The 22,174-nt window shown below is 34.0% G+C and overlaps 1 protein-coding gene across 1 annotated transcript in view; it reads left to right on the plus strand.

Annotated features, from left to right (window-relative positions):
- CEP89 (centrosomal protein 89) overlaps positions 1 to 22,174 on the plus strand; it is a 142,814-nt gene that overhangs the window by 117,141 nt on the left and 3,499 nt on the right. Inside the window, exon 18 of the mRNA XM_031954380.1 lies at positions 4,253 to 4,422. Within this exon, the coding sequence (XP_031810240.1) occupies positions 4,253 to 4,422 (170 nt within the window). The remainder of the gene's footprint in view (positions 1 to 4,252; positions 4,423 to 22,174) is intronic.

Here is a 22,174-nt window from a genome sequence, read left to right on the forward strand (position 1 = left end):
GATTCCCTTCAGTTGGGAAGCTACTCAACAAGTTGGTGGTGTATGATTGTAATGGAATACTATTGTATTAAAAAGAAATTATAAAGAGGATAGTTTCTGAAAAACCTGAGAAGATGTAAAGGAATTGCAATGATAATGAATTAAGAAAAAGCTCTCCTGATCAGTACAATTATTCATGATAATTGTAAAGGACTCATGATGAAAAATGCTATCCACCTCCAGAGAGAAAACTGATGAATTCTGAGTGTGATTAAAGGATTTTTTTCATTTTATTTTTCTTCATGTTTTTTTTTTTTTTTTGTAACATGGCTAATGTAGATATATATTTGTGTGATTTCATATGTATAATGGGTATCTTATTTCTTGTCTTCTCAAGAGATAGAGAAGAAGGTGAAGGGAAGGAGAAACTTTGGAATTAAAAATAAGAAAGTTTTATTGTTAAAAAAAAAAAAAAAAAAGGCTATTGGAGGCAGCTAGATAGGCACTATATAGAGCACCAGCCCTGAAGTCAGGGGGACCTGAGTTCAAATTTGACCTCAGACACTTAATACTTCCTCGCTGTGTGACCCTCGGCAAGCCACTTACCCCCAATTGCCTCAGCAATTAAAAAAAAAAAAAAAAAGCTATTGCAGTAGTCCAGATGAGAAATAGTGAGGGCCTAAATAAACTAAAGTGATGACTGTGTATCTGGAGGAGGAAAAACGAAAGTGAAAGATGTAAAAATTGACAAGACTTGATAACTGGTTGAATGTGTAAGGAGAATGAGCATTCTTAAAAGTTGTCCTCCAAAAAAGATATTTTCTATGCATGTGTGCCAAAATCTTACATAATTCAGGAAAAAGATTAACAGTAGAAATAGCATCTGATTAGACAACTTTCTGATTATATTTTCAAACAAAGCGTAAATCAGAGACATTTGCTCAAAGATATTTTGCACTATTGTTAAATGATGTCTAGTACAAAGTCTAAAACAAAGAAAGATTCACTTTATTATAGGCTTTAAAAAAAGATAAGGGCTTATAATTCAGTGAGAATGAGGGAGTATAAAGAGATCACTTGTTCCATTGATATCTATGTAAAATTAAGAAATATATTGATTCTGGTGAATAAAATTAAATAGGCTAAGAAAATTATGAATAGGTTTTGATGGGCATCTTTGAAGAGAGTAGCCACATGCTTGAGAGATTACAGCTCTTTGGGTACAGGTACAAGACTCTCAGGAAACTATGGGAATAAGGAAGATATCATTTATGTCTTCAAGGAGTTTAACATATGGTAAACCATTGAAAAAAAACAAAATAAGTGTCTGCATGGCAAGAAGAGAGCAACACTATGTTTACACATCATAGTACTTTTCTACTTAAGAGATCTGTAGTTTTGTTACTGTGGATATTTCCTCCTTTCAAACAGTTTTTAACTTCTCTGTAATTTAACTTTTGACAATTAAATTAAAATCAACAGGCATTTACTAAGTGCCTAATATGTACCAGGCATTAAGTATGTGAAGACAAAAATGAAAACAGCCTTTTCTCCTAAGGGAACTTGCCTTCTGCTAGAATTCGTATGGCTAAAAAAAAAGTCAGCCTAGTGATGAATTTCTCTTGACTGAATTAGGCTGGTTGTCAGACAGAATATACATCTTGTCACTATACCTATTTTCAAAACATTTCCCAAGGTCTTCAAAGGATAATTTAAATATCTATTTGTTGCTGCTGACCTTGGTAGCCCAAAATAAAATATGACCTACTCTTTTTATTATTGTATCTTCTCCCCTGCCCTTACCCTCAGTCTACTGAAATAGAAACTGTATAGTAAAACATGCAATGTGTATTAATCGGATAAAGGAACTTAGAGATTTTGACTTCAGTTTGGTAAAAATAGTATTTTTTAAATATTAAGGAAGTAGAATTTGTTACTGTCCCAGTGAGGATTTGATGATTTTTACTGATTTTTTCCAGACTTTCTTTCTTTGGCCTTGGAGTTAAATTTCAAGAGCTGAAGGTTATCATCATAGAATTATGATATTATTTTAGGTACACTTCTGATCTGGATCAAAGATATTTTGTCAGTGTTGTGAAATGATATCTGGTACAAAATGTAAAAGAAGTATTCACTTTAGTGTGGGCTTCAAAAAAAAAAAAAAAAGGTAGAGGAAGGGGCAGTGAGGTGGTGCAGTGGATAGAGGACCAGCTCTGACATCAAGAGGACCTAAGTTCAAATCTGGCCTCAGACACTTAACACTTCCTAGCTGCGTGATCCTGAGCAAGTCACTAAACTCCAATTGCTTCAGCAAAAAAAATTTAAAACTAAAAATAAAACAGAGGCTTATAATTTGGTGAGAATGAAGGATAATTAATGAAGATATCACTTGTTCCATTCATATCTACATAATATCAAAAAAAATTAGGAAAGTCACTGATTCTGGTGAATAAGAACTAAATAGGCTAAGAAAATTATGAATAGGTTTTAATGGGCAAATGTAAAGGCAAACTTCCAGTTAGAAAGGTAACTGAAACATAGTCTTCTGAAAGAGCTTTTAATTTATATGAAATAATATAATTGAGCCATAAGCCAGCAGAGAGAGCAGCATGCTACACAGCATGTCTCAGGTAGAATTATATGACAGCACTGAAGGCAGAATGATTTTACTCTCTTAGCCGCACAGTAATTGTTATGAAATACACTGCCTGGAATATGTTCCTGCTTCATAGCAAAACTTAAATTCTTAATTCAGTATTTTCTTTGATGTCTTGTTTCTTTTTTTTTTTATTAAATCTTTTTCTTTTCAAAACATATGCATAATTTTCAACATTCACCTTTGCAAATCCTTGTCTAATTATTTTTTCCTTCCCTTTCCCCCACCACCTCTCCCAGACAGCATATCTCTTATTTCTTCTATATGATTGCTTCCACTAGAAAAAATAATAGGAAACATTTTATCATATTGGAAACTGACAAATTTGTTCATCCTTGTTCATATAAACATAGGCTGAATAGTTGAATTTTATAAGAATTATACATAAAAATTATTTGAAGATTCCTCTGAAAAGAGAACATTTTCAAGTTTGAAAAACTTAATGATTCCAAGGCAATCCCAATAGACTTGGGACAGAAAATGCCATCTGCATCCAGAAAAAGAACAATGGAGATTGAATGTAAATTAAAACATGCTATCTTCATTTCTTTTTTTTCTGTTTTTTTTTCCCCTCTTCCAACATGATTCCTAAAGCAGTGCGTATTAAAAAATTAATTAATTTTTTAAAAAAGAAAAATGATTATTTGAGCCTTTAGTAATGTAATTAAAGAATCATAAAAGCGTGTCTAGCAAAAGTTCAGTTTTATGAAAGGAAATCAATGGAGTAACACATTTAAATAGTAAAAACTCTGATAGCTTCATACTCTTGAGTTCACTTTTTAAGATTTTGTTTATTAAATAAAATACCGGTCACATCTTTTACCCTCTTTTAAAGAAATGATAGGAAGTTTCATTTGTTTTCAAGAAAATAATTACTTTTATTTTATTAAAATATGCTTTGAAGTAATAGTCATGCAATATCATAATCCATCTTTCCCCTGTCAAATTACTATCTGGATAAGTTATGAGAAATTACCCTTTTGTAACAGGTTTCCCTATGACCTATTTTAAATAGCTTTTTTTCTTCCCAGAAAAGATTTTTTCATTTTGAAAAAACTCAGTTTTGATATAGATACACCAGAGCTTACTAGTATTTATTTGAAATTAAAGTCAAATTTGTTCCTCTATTGTTTGTCCCATGCTAGTTATAAGAATGAAAGTGGATCCATATATATTATATATGTAATGATATATAATCGTATAATTATAATATCAAATGTATGGCTATGTTTTATATAGATATAAATATAGGGCATTTTGTTCCTTCATTTTTGGATCAAGGTTATATTCAGATTAGATTTTTGGATGAAAGATAAGGATATGGTTTTTTCTTTCTCTTTTAAACTGAACTTCTTTTGTATTCTGTTAAATCTTTTTGTTTTCAAAAAAAGAAATGTTATAACAAGTTTATCCTTTGGAGAGATGGATATATATTCCACATAACTTACCTAAAAGCCAGTCTAATCAATATTAAAAAATGCAAACCTACCTAATTGAATCTTGATATCAGCATGGATGAGCTATAGATAAAAAGTCTTCACGGAAGAAAACCATGACTTTGGAAGTGATCCTCCATGCTACTAAACTCACTTTCTCCATGGCCATTCATTTTCCCAGATGTATAAAAAGAAAGCCGCTGTGAAACTGGGAGACTTCAATCACAAAATGACCAAGCAAGAGGAAGACTTTGCTGAGAAGATTTATCAGTACGAGCGAGAGATGAAGCACCTCCAGCAGCTGCTGCAAGATAAGCAGGATGCTCTGGAAGAAGTGCTACAACAGAAAAGGTAGCATTGATCCTCCCTCCAGATGAGCTGAGTGTTCTGGGGTGGTGGGTGGGGGATGGTCAGCATCAGAACAGCTGCTGCAGCCCCTGCTTGCCAGGAGCCTCTCATCAGGCAGCTTTGGTGCTTTTTAAGGGTTGCACGAACTGAAAAACCTCTCTGCTCACTTCCTTCCCCCTTTCCCAGGGTAATATAATCCTTTAAGAGAGCAACTGAGAGATGGCAGCTCTTTAAAAAAATAGTAAAGTGCTTCAAAATAGAGAAGAAAAGAGGTAATTTGATAGAAAAATCCAGGTCACACATTTGGAAGGTATAGTATGTTAGGAGATCATTGGAAAAACCTGTTAATATAATAACCTCTTCTACTGAAAACTAGTATAGTCACTTCATCTGAATTTTCAGACAAGTGAGAGCTAAAAGCATTTGAATTAACAAGTTTTCTGACCAAGGTTAATTTGATCCATTTTTGGTTTAAGAAATTGACATTGCCAAGGTATTGCATTAATTACTAATGTAGATTATCAAAAGCTCAGGCACAAATGGAAAATAAAAACAGTTCAGAAGCAGCTCTAGATAAGTTTTGATAATCCTGGACATACCCTGTAAATAGAATTAATTCCTTGAAGCAACCTTTTCTTTGGTTTAAGCTTTAATGGTCCATTTCACTTACCACCAAAGAATAATTCTGAGAGAGCTAATTGAGCATTTTGCAAATCATATTACCTATTATAAGAGAATTGTTTGTAAATTTATAGAAACTTAAAATCAGAGAACAAATCCATTTGCATCTGTGGTAACTGCTCTCACAGGAGGGAACACTCTGAACTTTAACTAAACAGTACTTTCCTAATCAGCATGATCTTTTAAAGTTTCTGGAAATTATCAAGCAATATTTTTAAAATAACTGAATAAAAACTTATACTTAAATCTTTGTCTTTGTGCAACAATTATATGGTGTCAGGAAGGAAACTTCTGAGTTGATTTACCTGCTCCTGTGCATAGAATGATTTCATTGGGAATCTGATGATTAAGCAGCCCTAAAGTGTTATAAACTGAAACCTCAAAGACAGTTGACCTTAACCCACCTTCAAAAGGTCATGTGCTTTGAGTCTCTTTCTTTTGAGTCCTCTGGAATTAGATTTGCACTGATGTATCTGTATTTATTTTCTTCTTCATCAGCTATTTGAACACATTCACTATTACATTCTGGCCCCTAGGAATTGAAAGGTGTCACCCTCAAAGGAATCACAATCAATCTAGTTAGGGAGATAGGACATACACATAAAGAGATCATAGTAAAAGGCAGCATATCCAAAGTGCTTCAGGAATTCAGAAGAGAGAGCACTCTTCAAGAATAGACTCTTAGATCCAAAAGGAGGGGAAGGGACCCATTTGTGCAAAAACATTTGTAGCAGCTCTTTTTGTAATAACAAAGAATTGGAAACTGAGTAGATGCCCATCATTTGGAGAATGGCTGAATAAGTTATGGTATATTAGTGTCATGGAATATTATTGTTCTAAAAGAAATGTCAGGAGGATGATTTCAGAGAGGCTTGGAGAGACTTACATAAACTGATGCTAAATGAAGTGAGCAGAACTAGGAGATCATTGTACACAGCAACAAAAAGATTATCTGATGATCATCAATGATAGACTTAGCTCTTCTCAGCAATATAGTGATCCAAGACAATTCCAAATGACTTGGGATGGAAGATGCAATCAGTACCCAGAGAGAGAATGATGGAGACTAAGCTGGGATCGAGGCATGGTGTTTTCACCTTTTTCTGTTTGTTTGCTTGTTTGCTTTTTCTTTCTTGTGGTTTTGCTTTATTTTGTTTTGTTTTGTTTTGTTTTTTTGTTTTGTTTTTCCCTTTTGGTCTGATTTTTCTTCATGGCCTGACAAATTATGGAAATGTGTTTAGTGGTATTGTGCATGTGTAGCCTGTATTGGATTGCTTGCTGTCTTGAAGACAGGGAGTGGGAAGGAGAGGAAGTTTGGAATGCAGTCTTGCAGAAATGAATGTTGAAAGCTATTTTTGCATGTATTTGGAAAGATGGAATATTCTTGAGAAAAAAGACCAACAGTTATGTGTATTTATGCAACAGCTCAATGAGTCTTAGGATGTCCTCTGTGGCCATGAAGCCAAAGAAGAACTTTGGCTTGCCCCATATGGACATTAATTAAACTCTTATGTCCCCTTTAATCACGTCATTTAGTGAAGTACTAATTAGTCAGTGATTCTTAAACTGTTTGAGATAGAAATAAGAGTTCCTAAAAAAAATTCCTTATGTTTTATATCCAATGAAAGCAAAAATTTTCATATATTTGACTTATCTTTTGTGGACATATCTTTATCACATAATCTATTGCATTAAATTGTCTTTGTTTGATAGATACCTTCAGAAAGCTCTTGTTGCTTTTCCAGCCATTTGGGGCTATTTGTATGAAGAATGTAAATTATTCTTCCTGTCTTCTCTGATGGATAGGGTCTCATTTATATCTTTGTCCTTTTGAAATCATGAGAGATGATGAAGTTACAGTTGCAAAATTATCTACTAAATAAATTAAAGATGAAGACTGTCTAGGGAAAGTTGGATGGTTTTTCAAAATGAATCTGTCTTCTCATATTACTCACATTTTACATTAAGCAGCTCCTTTCCCAGTGCCAGTATTGCAACTGACCATACTTGAATTGGGAATATTACTAGTTTATTCTGTAATGTTAGATAGTGTGTACAGATGACAGAAAATTCGCTGACTTCAATTTTTTCATCCTATTTGACTCTTTAATTTTCTGTTCTTTAGGGATTTTCTAAGTCTGTAACATCTCTTGATTTTTCCATTTAGACTAATGCAAAAAAGTAACCATAAAGGTTTTTTTCTAAAAGTAATTCCTTATTTATTGATTAGGTAGACAACTTTATAATGCAAAGATAATTTGAAAATTAAATACAGTTTCCAAGGTAATAGAACTCATATTTGTCTCCTAAAACTTTTTTTTATCAGTAGCTGCAGATTTTTCTGGCTCCAATTGTCTCTTAAAACAGATCAATCAATAAACCAGTCTCTATAAAATTGTTTTAATAATCTCCCTTCCAGAAACTTAAAAAAAAAGACTGTCCTGTATTTAGTAAGTTCTGTACTTGTGAAATTTTTCCTGTTTTTATTTTGGTCCCCACTGTTCAGAAAAAAAAAAGGGGTTAGAGAAATTAGTTAAATGATTACAGTTACAATCATGTGGCTTGGCAACTGTCCTTTTGGTTTTGAGTTATACTGTGATTATATAGATTTGCTACCCAGAAAAAAAGAGTTGTCAGAAGAAAACAAATTTAAATAATGTATCCCATGGTTTGTTAAGTAATGTTAGAAATGAAGGACAAGTCTTTTTTTTTTTTTAAAGAAAATACTTCAACTTTTGTCATAATACATTAGAGTTTAATTAAATTAGAGTTTAATTTATCTTACTTTTTAAATTATTATTATATAATTATATTAAAGAGTAGTGTAGGGAGAAGGGAAGTAGTTTGTTCAAAAAAGTATCAATATTGTATATCTGTTAGCTGAAATTAAAGAAAACCCTAGACTTGGTTATTCTAATAGTACTGTTAGATACCTCAGAGGTTCCTTGTGAAAAAAAACAACATGGAAATATAAATATTTATTATTATATGTTATTGAAATTGTACAAACAGAAACCAAATTATTTAATGATCCTCCAGGCCTATTCATCTGAACTTGACTTAGAATGAGTGAGGAGATGGTATCCTCATCCTAGTGACATAGTACTTTTTTTGATTTGGACCTATGATTTCATTGATGTGTAATGAATGTGTAATTTCAGCTTCTGTGAAAAATTCCCTCTATCAATTCAGAATTAAAACTTACATTCTTTCAGAGCTGCCTAGGGTACTGACTTTCCCAAATCATGAACTACTGTCACTGTTTCTTTTTAATATCCACTCTCGATATGTACAACCAAGTACCACAACTTAGTCCCAAGTTTGGTCATATCTAAAAGAGTATGAATATATGAATATATATGAATATACATCTCAACTCTTCTCTCATTATACCTTCTCTCAGCATTATTTAAAGATAAATCTGATCAATTAGCAAGCCATCGTCTGCTGCATGGAAGAGCTTGACTTGCAACTAGATTTTTGAAACATTTTAATGATTAACATTATTGTGGGGGGACAACCAGCTAAATGAAACTTTTTGGAAATTGGAAATTAACTTTATGCTTGGTAAATGGTGACTTGATCTTTCCCCCCCACACAAAGATTTTCTTACATCATACTACTTAAAACTTCATTTAAGAATTTACTAAGTGCTATCTGTGTTCAGAGAATCATTATAGGCACTGAATGTGCAAAGATGAAAAGTAACACAGTCTTTACCTTTGTGAAGTTGATAATCTCATAGGACAGTAGGAGGCATGCCTTGACAATTTTAAACCAATTTAGGAAATCTCAGGAGATTTGAGAAGGGAAGTATTTAGCCAAGATGATTAGAGATGGGGTTGTAGAAATAATAACATCCATTCTGGGTCTAAAATTATGAGGAGTTCAGTAGGTATTGTTGGAGGTTAGTATGTCTGTGTGAATGCAGAAACAGGGAGAAGACAAGGTGAATCATGGAACTTCAAGTAGCCTCCTCTGGGTAGAAACTAAAGTGTGCTAACAACAGAACTGTGAAGCAGTGCTGCAAAGGTAGATGAAGTCACACCATGGAAAGCCAGGAAGATCATGGTAAGGAATTTGTATTTTATCCTGTGAACTTTGGGTCAGCTTTTGGGCTGATTAAAGTAGGATTATTTTTATTTTGTTTTGTTTTAATATTTGTAGAGATTATATAGAATTTTGTACATTTGAGTATGAGATTTAAAAACTTTCTCTTGGATTTCAGGAACTAATAAAAGAATAATTTTGTGATTTTTTTTTTGAGAAATAATTCATCCTCTGAAACATCAAAACAAATATAAAACTTGAAAACTTCAAGAATATTTCAAATTTACATATAGGACTAGAGCAATAACTTTTAAAATAATAACATACTTTTTAAAGTATCAGGTACTATTTAAAATATTTGTGATTAGGTACTGTTACTACTTAGGTATAATTATAAAACTTTAAAATCCTGCTTCAAAGTACCAAATAGAGCCAGTATGACAAAAATTAATCATAGAATCATAAATTTAGAGCTCAAAATTCTTCTAATCCAGAAGTGTCCATTAAATTGTGAGCATTTTAAATTCAGGTACTGTCATCTTTGTGTATCTAGTGCTTAGCATAGTTCCTGTAACATTCTAACAGTTTAATAAAGGTTGATTGGTTGATTGTCAATATAACATCTGTGGATCATGGCCCAGATTAAAATGTAATTTGAGAATATTTAACAAAATAATTAAAACACAACAAAAAGTTGAAAAAAAATACTACTTCAAACCTTCATGGTTTTTGAAATGTATTTTGAACACAAAACCATTTCCAATGAATGAACCACATATTTCTTAGAGAAGATAAAATTGTTTAAATGACTAGCTTTGTAGACTTTATTTTGTTTTGTTTTTCTTTCAATTCTCCATTCATTCCATGGAGTCAGGTACCATCATTTTGGAAATATGTATCATAAATATAAAGTTGAAACTGTCCTAGGAACCATATTGTCCAACTTACTCTTTTTTACAGATGGAAGTTAAGGAATTTGTCCTTAATCAGAGCAGTAAGCATAAGAGGCAGAATCTGAATATAGACTCTCTGACTCTTTGAACAATATCCATTCTATTGCACTAACCCATCTTTTGAAGCCCATTACAAATGTCATCTCCTCCAAGAGGCCTTCCCCAGTTCCTTCTGTTCATAGAGACTTCCTTCAGTCAATCCTTAATCATCAAGTATGCAAAAAATGAAATAATCCTTACTTTCAAGGAGTTTGTATTCTACTGGAGGGGGACAGCAAATATATTTTAATTTATAAATATCACAAAGATAGTGATTAAAAATAGAAATATAAAGTAGTTAACATACAAATTTTACAATAGACAAATACATACAAAGTAGTTAAATACAAGCTAGTTTGAAAGGGAAGACATTAACAATTGAGTGGATCGGGAAAGACTTCTTAGAAGATGTTGTCTAAACTATCTTATGGTAGAAATGGAAAGTTTTGGCAACTGATCAGATATGTGGAGTGAGGGAGAATTTGGAATCAAGGCTAATACATACATTAACTTGGTTTTGCCTACTGTGAAACAGGCATCCCTAATTGACAAGAAACGACATTACTATCAGCTACAAGGTTGGATCTTGAGGGAGGATCATGAAAAGTCTCATCATTTTCTTCCTTCCATTGGCCCATCTTTAATCAATGATACTCTACTTTGAATTATTCCTCAGTGATTAGCAAACTCCCACCCCTTCTGAGTCTTTGGCTGCTGAAGTAAAAAACCCCATTCCCCATCCTCAGTTTTTCTTTACACCCTCATTCCCATCTCTCTCAATGCTTTCCCAAAATATCTTATTCCAGATCTTTCCACATCTTCCTCTGTACTCTTTAGTCCATAATTAATGAACCCGATTTCATCTTAAACCTTTTCTTTTCTTCCTCCTTTCACCTTTTAGTATTTGCAAATCTGGTGTCCTTCTGATAAACCTGCACTCTTGACTTCCTTTCCAAAACTGGTTGCACTTTCATTTATATTCCTTCCTGGTCACAATGAGCAAGTTGGAATACTTCTTGCTGTCTACTACTTCCATATTCTTTATCTGATAATAATATTTTATCACGTAATCTTTCCTTTGATCTTATAGCTCCCAGTCCTGTTCTTCATTCTCCCTATGACTGCAGTCCATTTAATCCCTGATTATTTCCCAGACCACCACTAATGCACTGGCCTTTTTTCCTTCTTTACCCAAGTCCTTGGTGCATCAGTTCAACTCTGCATTTTTCCTATATACTTTAAACCCTTTTCATATTGTCGTTTTTCCAGGCATATTGGGCAAAATCCAACTTTGAATTACTACCATCATCTGCCACTTTTGTTCCTATACACATGCTGTTGCCTAATAAAGTTTAGGAAAGTCATGAAACAGCCCACTATAAATTTATACTACATAATCTCAACTGAGTCCTCATGGCAGCAAAATAGTTCTTTAACACTGTTCCAATCAATTGTCTTCACACAGGGGGTATTCCAATCTTTTCATCTCTCCTCAAGCCTCCAATGGCATTATTTCTTTTATATCAGCAAAGGACCTTGCCTCATACTTCATTGAAAAAATGAGACCATTCACTAAGATCTCATTTTTCTTTCTTCCTCATCTCATGGCACTCAAATATTTTTCTCCACTATTTTCTCCATCCCTGTCTCACATGAAGGCCCTTTCTCCCTGCCAAGGTAAATGTCTACCTTGATACCATCCTACCCCATTTCTTCTATCTAGTTTCTTGGTTCTTTATACTATCACTATTGGTTCTTTCTCTGCTGCCTGTAAATGAGCCTGCATCTCCTCATTCTTCAAAAACAACTCACATCCTACCATCCCAATAAGCTGTCATCCAACATTATCTTTTCAACCAAATTCTTTGAGAAAGCTGTATACAGTAATTGTCTCTATATTCTCTCTTCTCACTTGCTTCTTCCACCTTTTGGTCTCTGACTTCTAACCTCATCATTCAACTGAAACTGTTCTCTCCGATGTCAGATATGATAGCTTTTATCTGAAGAGACTTACACAAACTAATGCTGAGTGAAATGAACAGGACCAGGAGATCACTATATACTTCAACAATGATACTATGTGATGATCAATTCTGATGGACCTGCCCATCTTCAGCAATGAGATGAACCAATTCAGTTATAATGGAGCAGTAATGAACTGAACCAGCTACATCCAGCAAAAGAACTCTGGGAGATGACTAAGAACCATTACATTGAATTTCCAATCTCTATACTTTTGCCCACCTGCATTTTTTGATTTCCTTCACAGACTAATTGTACAATATTTCAGAGTCCGATTCTTTTTGTACAGCAAAATAACGGTTTGGACATGTATACTTATTTTTTATTTAATTTATACTTTAATATATTTAACATGTATTGGTCATCCTGCCATCTAGGGGAGGAAGTGGGGGGAAGGAGGGGAAAAATTGGAACAAAAGGTTGGCAATTGTCAATGCTGTAAAATTACCCATGCATATAACTTGTAAATAAAAAGCTATTAAAAATAAAAAAAAAAAGATATGATAGCTTTTTTTCCCAGTCTTCTTTTTTTGACCTCTCTTAAGCCTTTGACTATCAATTCCCTACTTCTCTTGGATACTTTCTCCTCTTCATATTTTTGTGACACTGCTCTTTGATGGTTCTCTTCCTTCTACTCTTTCTCCCTTGTGGGATCTTCAGGTCATACCTATTAAAAATTAATGATCTTTAAGGTTCCATATTCTTCTCCCCCATATTCTCTGGCTCAGCAATCTCATCAACTTCTATGAATTCAGTTATCATTTCTTTTAAAGGTAATTCTCAAATCTACCTATCCACCCCTTATCTTTTGAACTCATTTTGTATCAACAACTACTTTTTGAACATCTAAAATTGGAGGTATTGTTTCCTAGGGCATTAACCCCACAATTTCAGTTCAGTTCACCAAACACTTATTAAGAATCTCCTACTATTAGACTAGGTGCTTAACCATAATCCCTGATATCCAGAAGCTTATATTCTTTCAATTAACATTTAATACCTCAGGAGATAATGAATAGTAAATAAAATGAATTTAGCAGAAAGAATCATTTCCTTTTTCCCTTACCTATTTAACCATTATACCTTTCAGGACCCTGAATTAGGTACCAGGGAAAAAAGATGAATAAGTTAGGGTTTCTGAGTTCTAACCAAATTTCAAATTTCTCAAATTAAAAAGAAAGGAATACCATGACAGGTTACCATAATGACCTGAGACCTGAGACCCCTTACTGGAAACTGCACTAACATTTTGAGCAATGGATGAGTTAAAATTTAGGGATTTGTCAAACCCAAAACTAATTTTGAGGGAACTGTCTGAATTGGATTAAATGATTACAAACATTTTAAGTTAAACGATATCTTCACACTTGTGTCTAGGTAAAAATACTACAATACTTTAAAAGCTATGTTCTTGTCAGCCCCAAAGTTCCTCTACTAATAACAGACAGGTCTGGACAATCCTACTCCCAAACTGTTAATGAAAGTAATTGTGGAAAAAAAAGCTAAATATCAGTAATTCCATATATAAACTTTTGGGGTGGATAGATAATGATTCGTTATAATTAGGTGGTTGAGACTACATACTCTGAGTAGCTCTAATGAAAGATCATTTGAAAGTGGAACTAAAAAGTTCAGAAGGACTTATCAAAGTGCAATTAAAATATGCCCAGGATGATTTTCTAACAACTGTTCTGTCAAAGGCCATGCTAAAGAAGGAGAATAGGAACACAGGCAAATAAATATTTAAACTCGAGGCTGGTATTTAAAGAGTATTCTCTTTAGCTGAGATTCTCCAACATGACATGGAAACTTCTGGGAAAAATAAGCATATTAAGCAGTAGAAAAGGTAGTAGGGCAAAATACAGCAGACTAGAAATCATCAATAACTTATGATGGTACTTAAAAGTATAGCTATAAAAATTAAACAGGAAACAGTTGTTTCATGCAAACTAAGAACATGTATTTGGTTAAATGGCTCAGATGGAAAAACCTAATGTTTTCAAAATTTCAAGCAATTGCTGCTAAAATCTCTTGAAAAAAGAAGACAGAAAAGGACACACTGAGCATCAAGCAACAAATCAAGCTTGAATTTGTGCAATGCACCATGTTAATGAATATTCAATTCTAAAGAAGTATATAATTAGGAATGTAATTAGGAAACTCTTCTTTGGTCAGAAACTTTAAATATAGGTCAAAAATTTTTTTATGATAACTTTTACAAAGTATCAGTCCAAGAACGTCTTTGTTCAGGAAAATTGCCAGTTAGATAATTGTTAATTAAGCCTGGCTTCATGGAATAACTACCTAAGTTGCAGAGTGGATAGAGTGCTAGGCGTGGAATAAAAACTTGTTTCAGAAATTTTCTAGGTCTGTAAAATGAGGCTTTTGGACTCCATGATCTCCATTTAGGTCTAAATCTGTGATCTTATGATATATATATGAATTAGATACATGCTATAGATTGTCAAATACAACAGGTACTACAATTTTGATAATTAGCAGAAATTCTAACCTCTATTCTTACTGTCAACAGTCAGTCAGAAAGCATTATTAGGCACTTACATTGTGCCAGACAAGAGTGCCAACCACTAGGGGTACAAAAAGGACAAAAACACAGTCTATGCCATTAATGAGTCTCATTCTATTTTTTTTTATTTTTTTTTTCCTGATGCAATTGGGGTTAAGTGACTTGCCCAGGGTCACATAGCTAGGAAGTGTTGTATCTGAGATCAAATTTGAACTCAGGTCCTCCTGACTTCAGAGCTAGTACTCTATTCACTGCACCATCTAGCTGCCCCTGAGAAAAGAGCATCCAACTGAGCTTTGAAGGAAGCCAGAAGATCAAAGATGAGGAAACAGCGCATTCCAGCTATGGGAGTAACTAATTTAAAAAACAAACACTTGGGAGATGGAATGTCTTGTATGACAAATAGCAGAAATGACCATGTTCCTGGATCCAGAATGCACAGAAGGGAGTAAAATGTATGAGTGAAACTACAAGAGCTTTCCAGGATGTGAAACATTTTAAATGATAGAGGATTTTATATTTGATGTTAGAGGGAATAGTGAGTCATTGGAGTTTACTAAAGGGGCAGCATGGTCAGAGTTATACCTTAGGAAAATCACTTAGGCAGCTGAGTAAAGGATGGATTGGAATGGGATGAAAACTGAAGCAGGAAAAACATATTAAAATAGTCTAGCTGTGTGAGATGGTGAGATGCTAGAAGAGGATAGGGCTGTATGACTTTTGAGAGAAGGTAACATTCAGGATGACACTGAGAATGGAAGCCTGAGAAGTCAGGAAGATTGCATTGCCCTTGACAGGTATGTGAGAATTTAGAAAAGGGGAGGATCTGGAAGGAGGCAATATAATAAGTTAAAGAAAACTAGCAAAGAATCCTTTCTTAAAGCAAAGTATCTTTTAAAAATAGAAATCTTCACTCTTTATATTTTTAAGTTCTGATGGTCTCAAAATGGGAGGTACTTGCTCCCCAGAAGATTTTACAATCTTTTAACCACTTTCCTTTATTATTTTGAGTGAACTTTATATTGGTGACTCTACCATAAATATTGAATATTTATCAAATGTTTTACATTCTACTTTGATTATTTCCATTTTTTCGCCCTTTGCAATATTAATTTTACTGGTATGAGGAACTTCTAATGAGGAAACTCCCTTTGTCAATTCTGTTCAACACCTCCTCTCCATAGGATTTTCTCTACTCTTAGCCCCTCACTGGGTGCCTTCTTTTCTTTTTTCTTTTTTTTCTTTTTAATTTTTTATTGACAGAGCTCATGCCTGGGTAGTTTTTTTTTTAACATTATCCCTTGCACTCACTTCTGTTCCGGCTTCTTCCTCCCTCCCTTCTCCCCCTCCCCCAGATGTATCAGTATCCCATTTTTCTTATATCCCCTCCAACATTCAGCATTATCTTTTCCTGTCATCTTAGCCAATCTGACAGGTGTGTAGTGGTATCTCAGAGTTGTCTTAATTTGCATTTCTCTGATTAATAATGATTTGGAGCATCTTTTCATATGGCTAGAAGTAGTTTCTGTTTCTTCATCTGAAAAATGTCTGTTCATATCCTTTGACCATTTATCAATTGGAGAATGGCTTGATTTCTTATAAATTAGTCAGTTCTTTATATATTTTGGAAATGAGGTCTTTATCAGAACCTTTAACTATAAAAATGTTTTCCCAGTTTATTGCTTCCCTTCTAATCTTGTCTGCATTATTTTTGTTTGCACAAAAGCTTTTTAATTTGATATAATCAAAATGTTCTATTTTGTGATCAATAATGATCTCTAGTTCTTCTTTGGGATGACCATTGCTTTATAATATAATTTTAGGTCTGGTACAGCTAGCCTTTCATTGTTTCTTATCACATAACAGCATTCTATTATATTCATAAATGCCATAACTGTTCTGCAAACAATAGACTTTCCCTTAGTTTCCCTTTCTTCACTATTATAAAAAGATCTGCTATGATTTTACATAGATATTTACACACACACACACACATAATTGCCTGATGTGGGTAGAGAGAAATCACTTTGATAGTATCAAGAAAGATTTCATGAAAAAATTACTGCTTGAGCTCTATTTTTAAGTCAGGGAAGGATCTGAACAAAAGAAAATAGAGAATAGAGTGGATAAGAAATGTTTTACCTCAATTCAGATGGGAAATAGAACAAAGTAGGATGACATAAGGAAGCCAACTGTCCAGTTTGGGTGGAAGATATAGTATATGAAATATTGTGAGATAATGCTGGAAATGAGCTATGACTGTATACTCAGAAAGATCTTTTAATTTGACAGTCAGAAACAGCATTTCTATGAAGACCCCACTGTTCTAAAAAATATTCCATATATTCAAAATATTTTTCTTAAGATTTTTTGGGGAGGAAAACCAAAGAGGCTCTGTCAGTCCACAAAGTGCTGAGAATTGCTGCCAAGCCTGCTTTCTGTACAAATGAAGTCTTGTTTAGTAAAGAAAGTGTGAGTGAGCACAAAAAGAGGTTGAAGTCTGGTTGCTTGATGGGAGATTTTGAGGATGAAAAGGTTCCCAATTACTTTCTCTAGGGAAAAAAAAAAATAGTACATTTGAAAAGCTTTTAACATAGTCATTTCTTTGAAGATCAACTTTTTAAAAAGCATAAAGTGAATAAAGAAAATAATCACTGCTTAAAATGTCAGTGTGCTTCATTAGCTATAGATTGTTGAAAAAATTTGCATGTATTAATAAAGCCATTTGTAGTAATTGTGTACATTAATTTTAAATGTTTTTTTTTTTTTTTTTTTGCCTATATGTTATTCTATAAATGTGTGTTTTCTCTAACTTTTCCTGGTCTCTGTTTACTATTTGTATTTCTTTTCCAAGCTAAACTTTCATAATATATAGTGCATAAATGAAAACTAAATTCTTCCAATATTATCTAATATTTACAAAACATAATTGTGCTTTGCCATAGAAAAGCCAGTTTATAACTCAAAAATTATGTGACAAGGAAGGCCTTAAAAATTTAAGATGTTGAAGAAACATGCATCACAGAGCAGCAGAAGAAAGTAGTTGCCCAGTGACTTGTGCGCTTACCTAACTTGTATGTATTCTACACCATTATTTTCCCAATTTTCACTCCAGATAACCTACATTTGGAAATCATGGTTAAGTAGTTATCGCTTTGTTGTGAAACTTAAAACATCTTTCAATTCAAGCTGAAGAATCTAGTTTGTTTTCTGAAGATGTACATATTCTTTTATCATCTGTTACTTTAGTTAAGTCATTTCTCTTTCTTGGGGTTTTCAAGATGATATATCAGTCTGAAATTCTATAATTCTTTGATGAATTTTAAATATAATATGTTCTTGCACATAGTCTTTAAACAAAATTCAATAATATAATAATAATAGCTCACATTTATATAGTGTTTTAAGGTTTGCCAAGGAGTTTATATATACATTGCATTTGATACTCAAAGATTTGGGAGCTCTTATCTCTTTTGTAGTGCCAGCAAAACTGAGGCAAGATAGAGATTAGAGAGTTTTTAATGTTTTATTTAGAAGGAGGGATTAGGCTGGGGGCAAAACAGGATCCATGTTACCCCTAGTAACTGAATTGGACTTGTGTCTCAAAGCATCCAGCAGCAAGCTAAGGATTCTAGGGATTCTTATAGGGCTTCAGCAATAAGGAAAACAGAGGAGAGGGTGGGAGAGGGTTGGAAAGGGTTGAGCACTGGTAAGTGGAAACTTTCAGGAATGGACCATACATTCAATTCTGACAGGTTGGAGCTAAGGAAGGATCATAAATTCTGATAAGTTGGGAAGACCAGGAGCCAGGTTGTCTGGTTCAGAGGGTCTCATCTAGGTATCTGAGATAAGCTATCTGCAGTTTATGGCTCTATGGAATGTTAGTGATCAGGGCTCCCAGCCCTAATTATATCATTCTTAATGGTCAGGAAGAGGGGTTGCCGTTAAGAAGACTGAAGCAGAACAATTCAGGAAAACTGAAGTAGAACAATTTAGGGAAAATGAGGTTGAACAATTAAAGGAAACTGTGGCATAACACTTTTACAAATAAAGAAACTGAGGTAGAAAAATACAACTAGTAAGGACCTTAGAAAATTTTTTAACTTGGGTAGTCTTGACTCCAGGTCCAGGGAGCCAACTACTACATTCTTCAGACACTGAAATAATTCCTTAACTGAAAACACTTAATTTAAATTGTTAATCTAGCTGTGAAATAAATAGATTTGTTTATTCTTTCAATTCAAATATATGTCTAAAACAATCATAGCTTCTTTTCCTCATTGTGATTTCTCTAGGTCATGTGCTACATAATTTATAGCAAAACACTTGCAAAATTGTGGGGGTTTTTATTATATAGCTTTTAATTTACAAGATATATGCATGGGTGATTTTTCAGCATTGACAGTTGCAAAACCTTTTATTCCAACTTTTCCCCTCCTTCCCTCCACCCCCTCCCCCAGATGACAGGTTGACCAATACATGTTAAATATGTTAAAGTATAAGTCAAATATAATATATGTATACATGGCCATACAGTCATTTTGCTCTACAAAAAGAATTGGACTTTGAAATAATGTACAATTAGCCTGTGAAGGAAATAAAAAATGCAGGCGGACAAAAATAGAGGGATTGGGAATTCTATGTAGTGGTTCATAGTCATTACCCAGAGTTCTTTCCCTGGGTATAGCTGGTTTGGTTCATTACTGCTTTATTGGAACTGATTTGATTCACCTCATTGTTGAAGATGGCCATGTCCATCAGAATATATCCTCATATAGTATTATTGTTGAAGCATATAATGATCTCCTGGTCTTGCTCATTTCACTCAGCATCAATTCGTGTAAGTCTCTCCAGGCCTTTCTAAAATCCTCCTGCTGGTCATTTCTTATAGAACAATAATATTCCATAACATTCATATACCACAATTTATTCAGCCATTCTCCAAATGATGGGCAGTCACTCAGTTTCCAGTTTCTGGCCACAGCAAAAAAAAGGCTGCCACAAACATTCTTGCACATACAGATCCCTTTCCCTTCTTTAAGATCTCTTTGGGATATAAGTCCAGTAGTAACACTGCTGGATCAAAGGGTATGCACAGTTTGATAACTTTTTGATCATAGTTCCAAATCACTTTCCAGAATGGAAATGTATTCACAATTCCACCAACAATGTATCAACATTTGCAAAATTATCACTACTTTCTTTTCATAAAATAAATGATCCTTAGGTGTTTAGCATATATTTTAATAACTTTAGAAATTTATTTAATCCCAAAATTTTAATAAGAATGTCACAAAGAAAAGTATTATCAACTGTTAAGGAACACACTGCCTAAATCATGACCCTTCTACTGACTGAAAAGTCTGTGTCTAGAAATAAAGTTAATTTCTTGCTCAGAACATTCTACATATGTGAATGAAACATTTGAGCTGGGTTTTTTGATTTTTACTTGTGGGTTTGGGTTTTTTGGGGTTTTTTTGAAGGAGCTAAAATATTGACCTGAAGTGAATTTCTAGCTATATGTGCTTAAACAGTTTAGTTCTAACTTTTTTGCCAGGTCCGTTTTATTCTGTTTCTTTTAACTCTGAACACATCTGCATAAAAAGCTCAACTAAGATAAATGATAAGGAAGTTGGTATTAGAGAAATTGCATATGTGGGGGAATGAAGTGCTATGAGGATATGACTTGATACTTTTGCTTATTTTGGGTCTGAGTGTTGTAATTTTTGGAATGATGAGGCTGATAACTCTCGCCAGTGTTTGGACTATTATGAGAATTCCTTTTTTTTTTTTTTTTTTTTTTTTTTTTGGCTGAGGCATTTGGGATTAAGTGACTTGCCCAGGGTCACAAGTTAAGTGTCTGAGGCCAGATTTGAACCTGGGTCCTCCTGACTTCAGGGCTGGTGCTCTATCTACTGTGCCACCCAGCTGCCCCTTATGAGAATTCTTAAGATTCTGTTTTTTTAGAGTATTTTATGAACACCACATAAAATGGGATTAGTAAATCAAGGTGGGCTCATTACTTGCCTTTGAAGGAACCTTACAGGCTTTTCTGAAGTCGCTTTGTGGGTAAACTCTTGACAGTCTAATGCTCCCTCACCTCCACCCCCAGCAGCAGTGGAACTAAGAACCATTGTATTTTCCTAAATGTTTAGACTACAGGGTATTTCCCTTAAGACAGGTAGGGTGTGACATAGTGGATAGAGGACTGGCTCCAGACTTAGAAAGACCTGAGTTCAAGTACTGACACTAAGGCCCTACTGCCTTTGGGATCCAGGGCAGCTCACTTAGCTTCTTGATGCTGTTGGGGATCATCTGTACTTCTGGTCCTCCAAGGCAACCTTCTCTCTCTCTCTCTCTCTCTCTCTCTCTTTTTAAATTAAAGCTTTTTATTTACAAAACATTTGCATGGGTAATTTTTTAACATTGACCCTTGCAAAACCTTCTGTTCCAAATTTTCCCCTGCTTTCCCCCACCCCCTTCCCTAGATGGCAGGTAGTCCAATACATGTTAAATATGTGGAAAATATGTTAAATCCAATATGTATGCATATTTATACAGTTATCTTGCTGCACAAGAAAAATTGGATCTAGAAAGAAAGAAAAAATCTGAGAAAAAAAAACAAAATGCAAGTAAACATCAACAGAAAGAGTGGAAATGCTATGTGTGATCCATACTCAGTCCCCATGATTCTCTCTCTGGATGTAGATGACTCATTTTATCACTGAACAATTGGAACTGGTTTCAATCATCTCATTGTTAAAGAGAAACATGTTCATCAGAATTGATTGTCGTATAATCTTATTGTCAAAGGCAACATTCTAAGACTGAGACTGCAGAGCAGCTACTCCTTTGTATAAGGGAGGGGATTCCTTACTAAAAGTTTCCTAGTGAAATAACAGTCCATTTTCAGAAAGTTAAGTATAGAAGGATTCTAACTGGCCTCAAAGGAAACGGAAACTCTCTGGCAAGAAAAAAGATTTAGTGCTGCTGTTTTCTCTATTTTATCTTCTCCATTGTACTGATATGGTTACTGGCAATGCAGAGAGTTGAGGTGTGAGAATCCCCTCTTCTGGTCAGCACAGGTTCAACATGAAAGAATTCATGAATCCAAAATATTAGTAGCAAAAAAGGAAGTTTTATTGTTGGCACTGCAGAAATCAGCTTTTCTAGGAAAACAGACTTCTGAGTGACAAGGTCCTGGTAGAGAAATAGAGAGGTCCTAGTAGAGAAATCCTGGCAGAGAAATAAAAAGGGGTTTTCACTGAGAAAAGGGTCTCTTCACAGCGGGCAGGAGTCCTGGCAGGCAGCTATGCCAAGGAGAGAGCTTTCTTGACAAGGCATAATCCTGCTTTGGAAATTCTGCAAGTTATGAGTTTAAAATTTTGTTTTTTTTGTAGGAAATCTGAGACTGAAGTTTCAATTGAATGAGATTCCTTCAATGTTGGCACTGCCCCCAGGCCTAGATTTCCAATTGAATAAG

This window comes from Sarcophilus harrisii, chromosome 2 (genome assembly GCF_902635505.1).
Source record: "Sarcophilus harrisii chromosome 2, mSarHar1.11, whole genome shotgun sequence".
In the NCBI taxonomy this organism is placed as follows: Eukaryota; Metazoa; Chordata; class Mammalia; order Dasyuromorphia; family Dasyuridae; genus Sarcophilus; species Sarcophilus harrisii.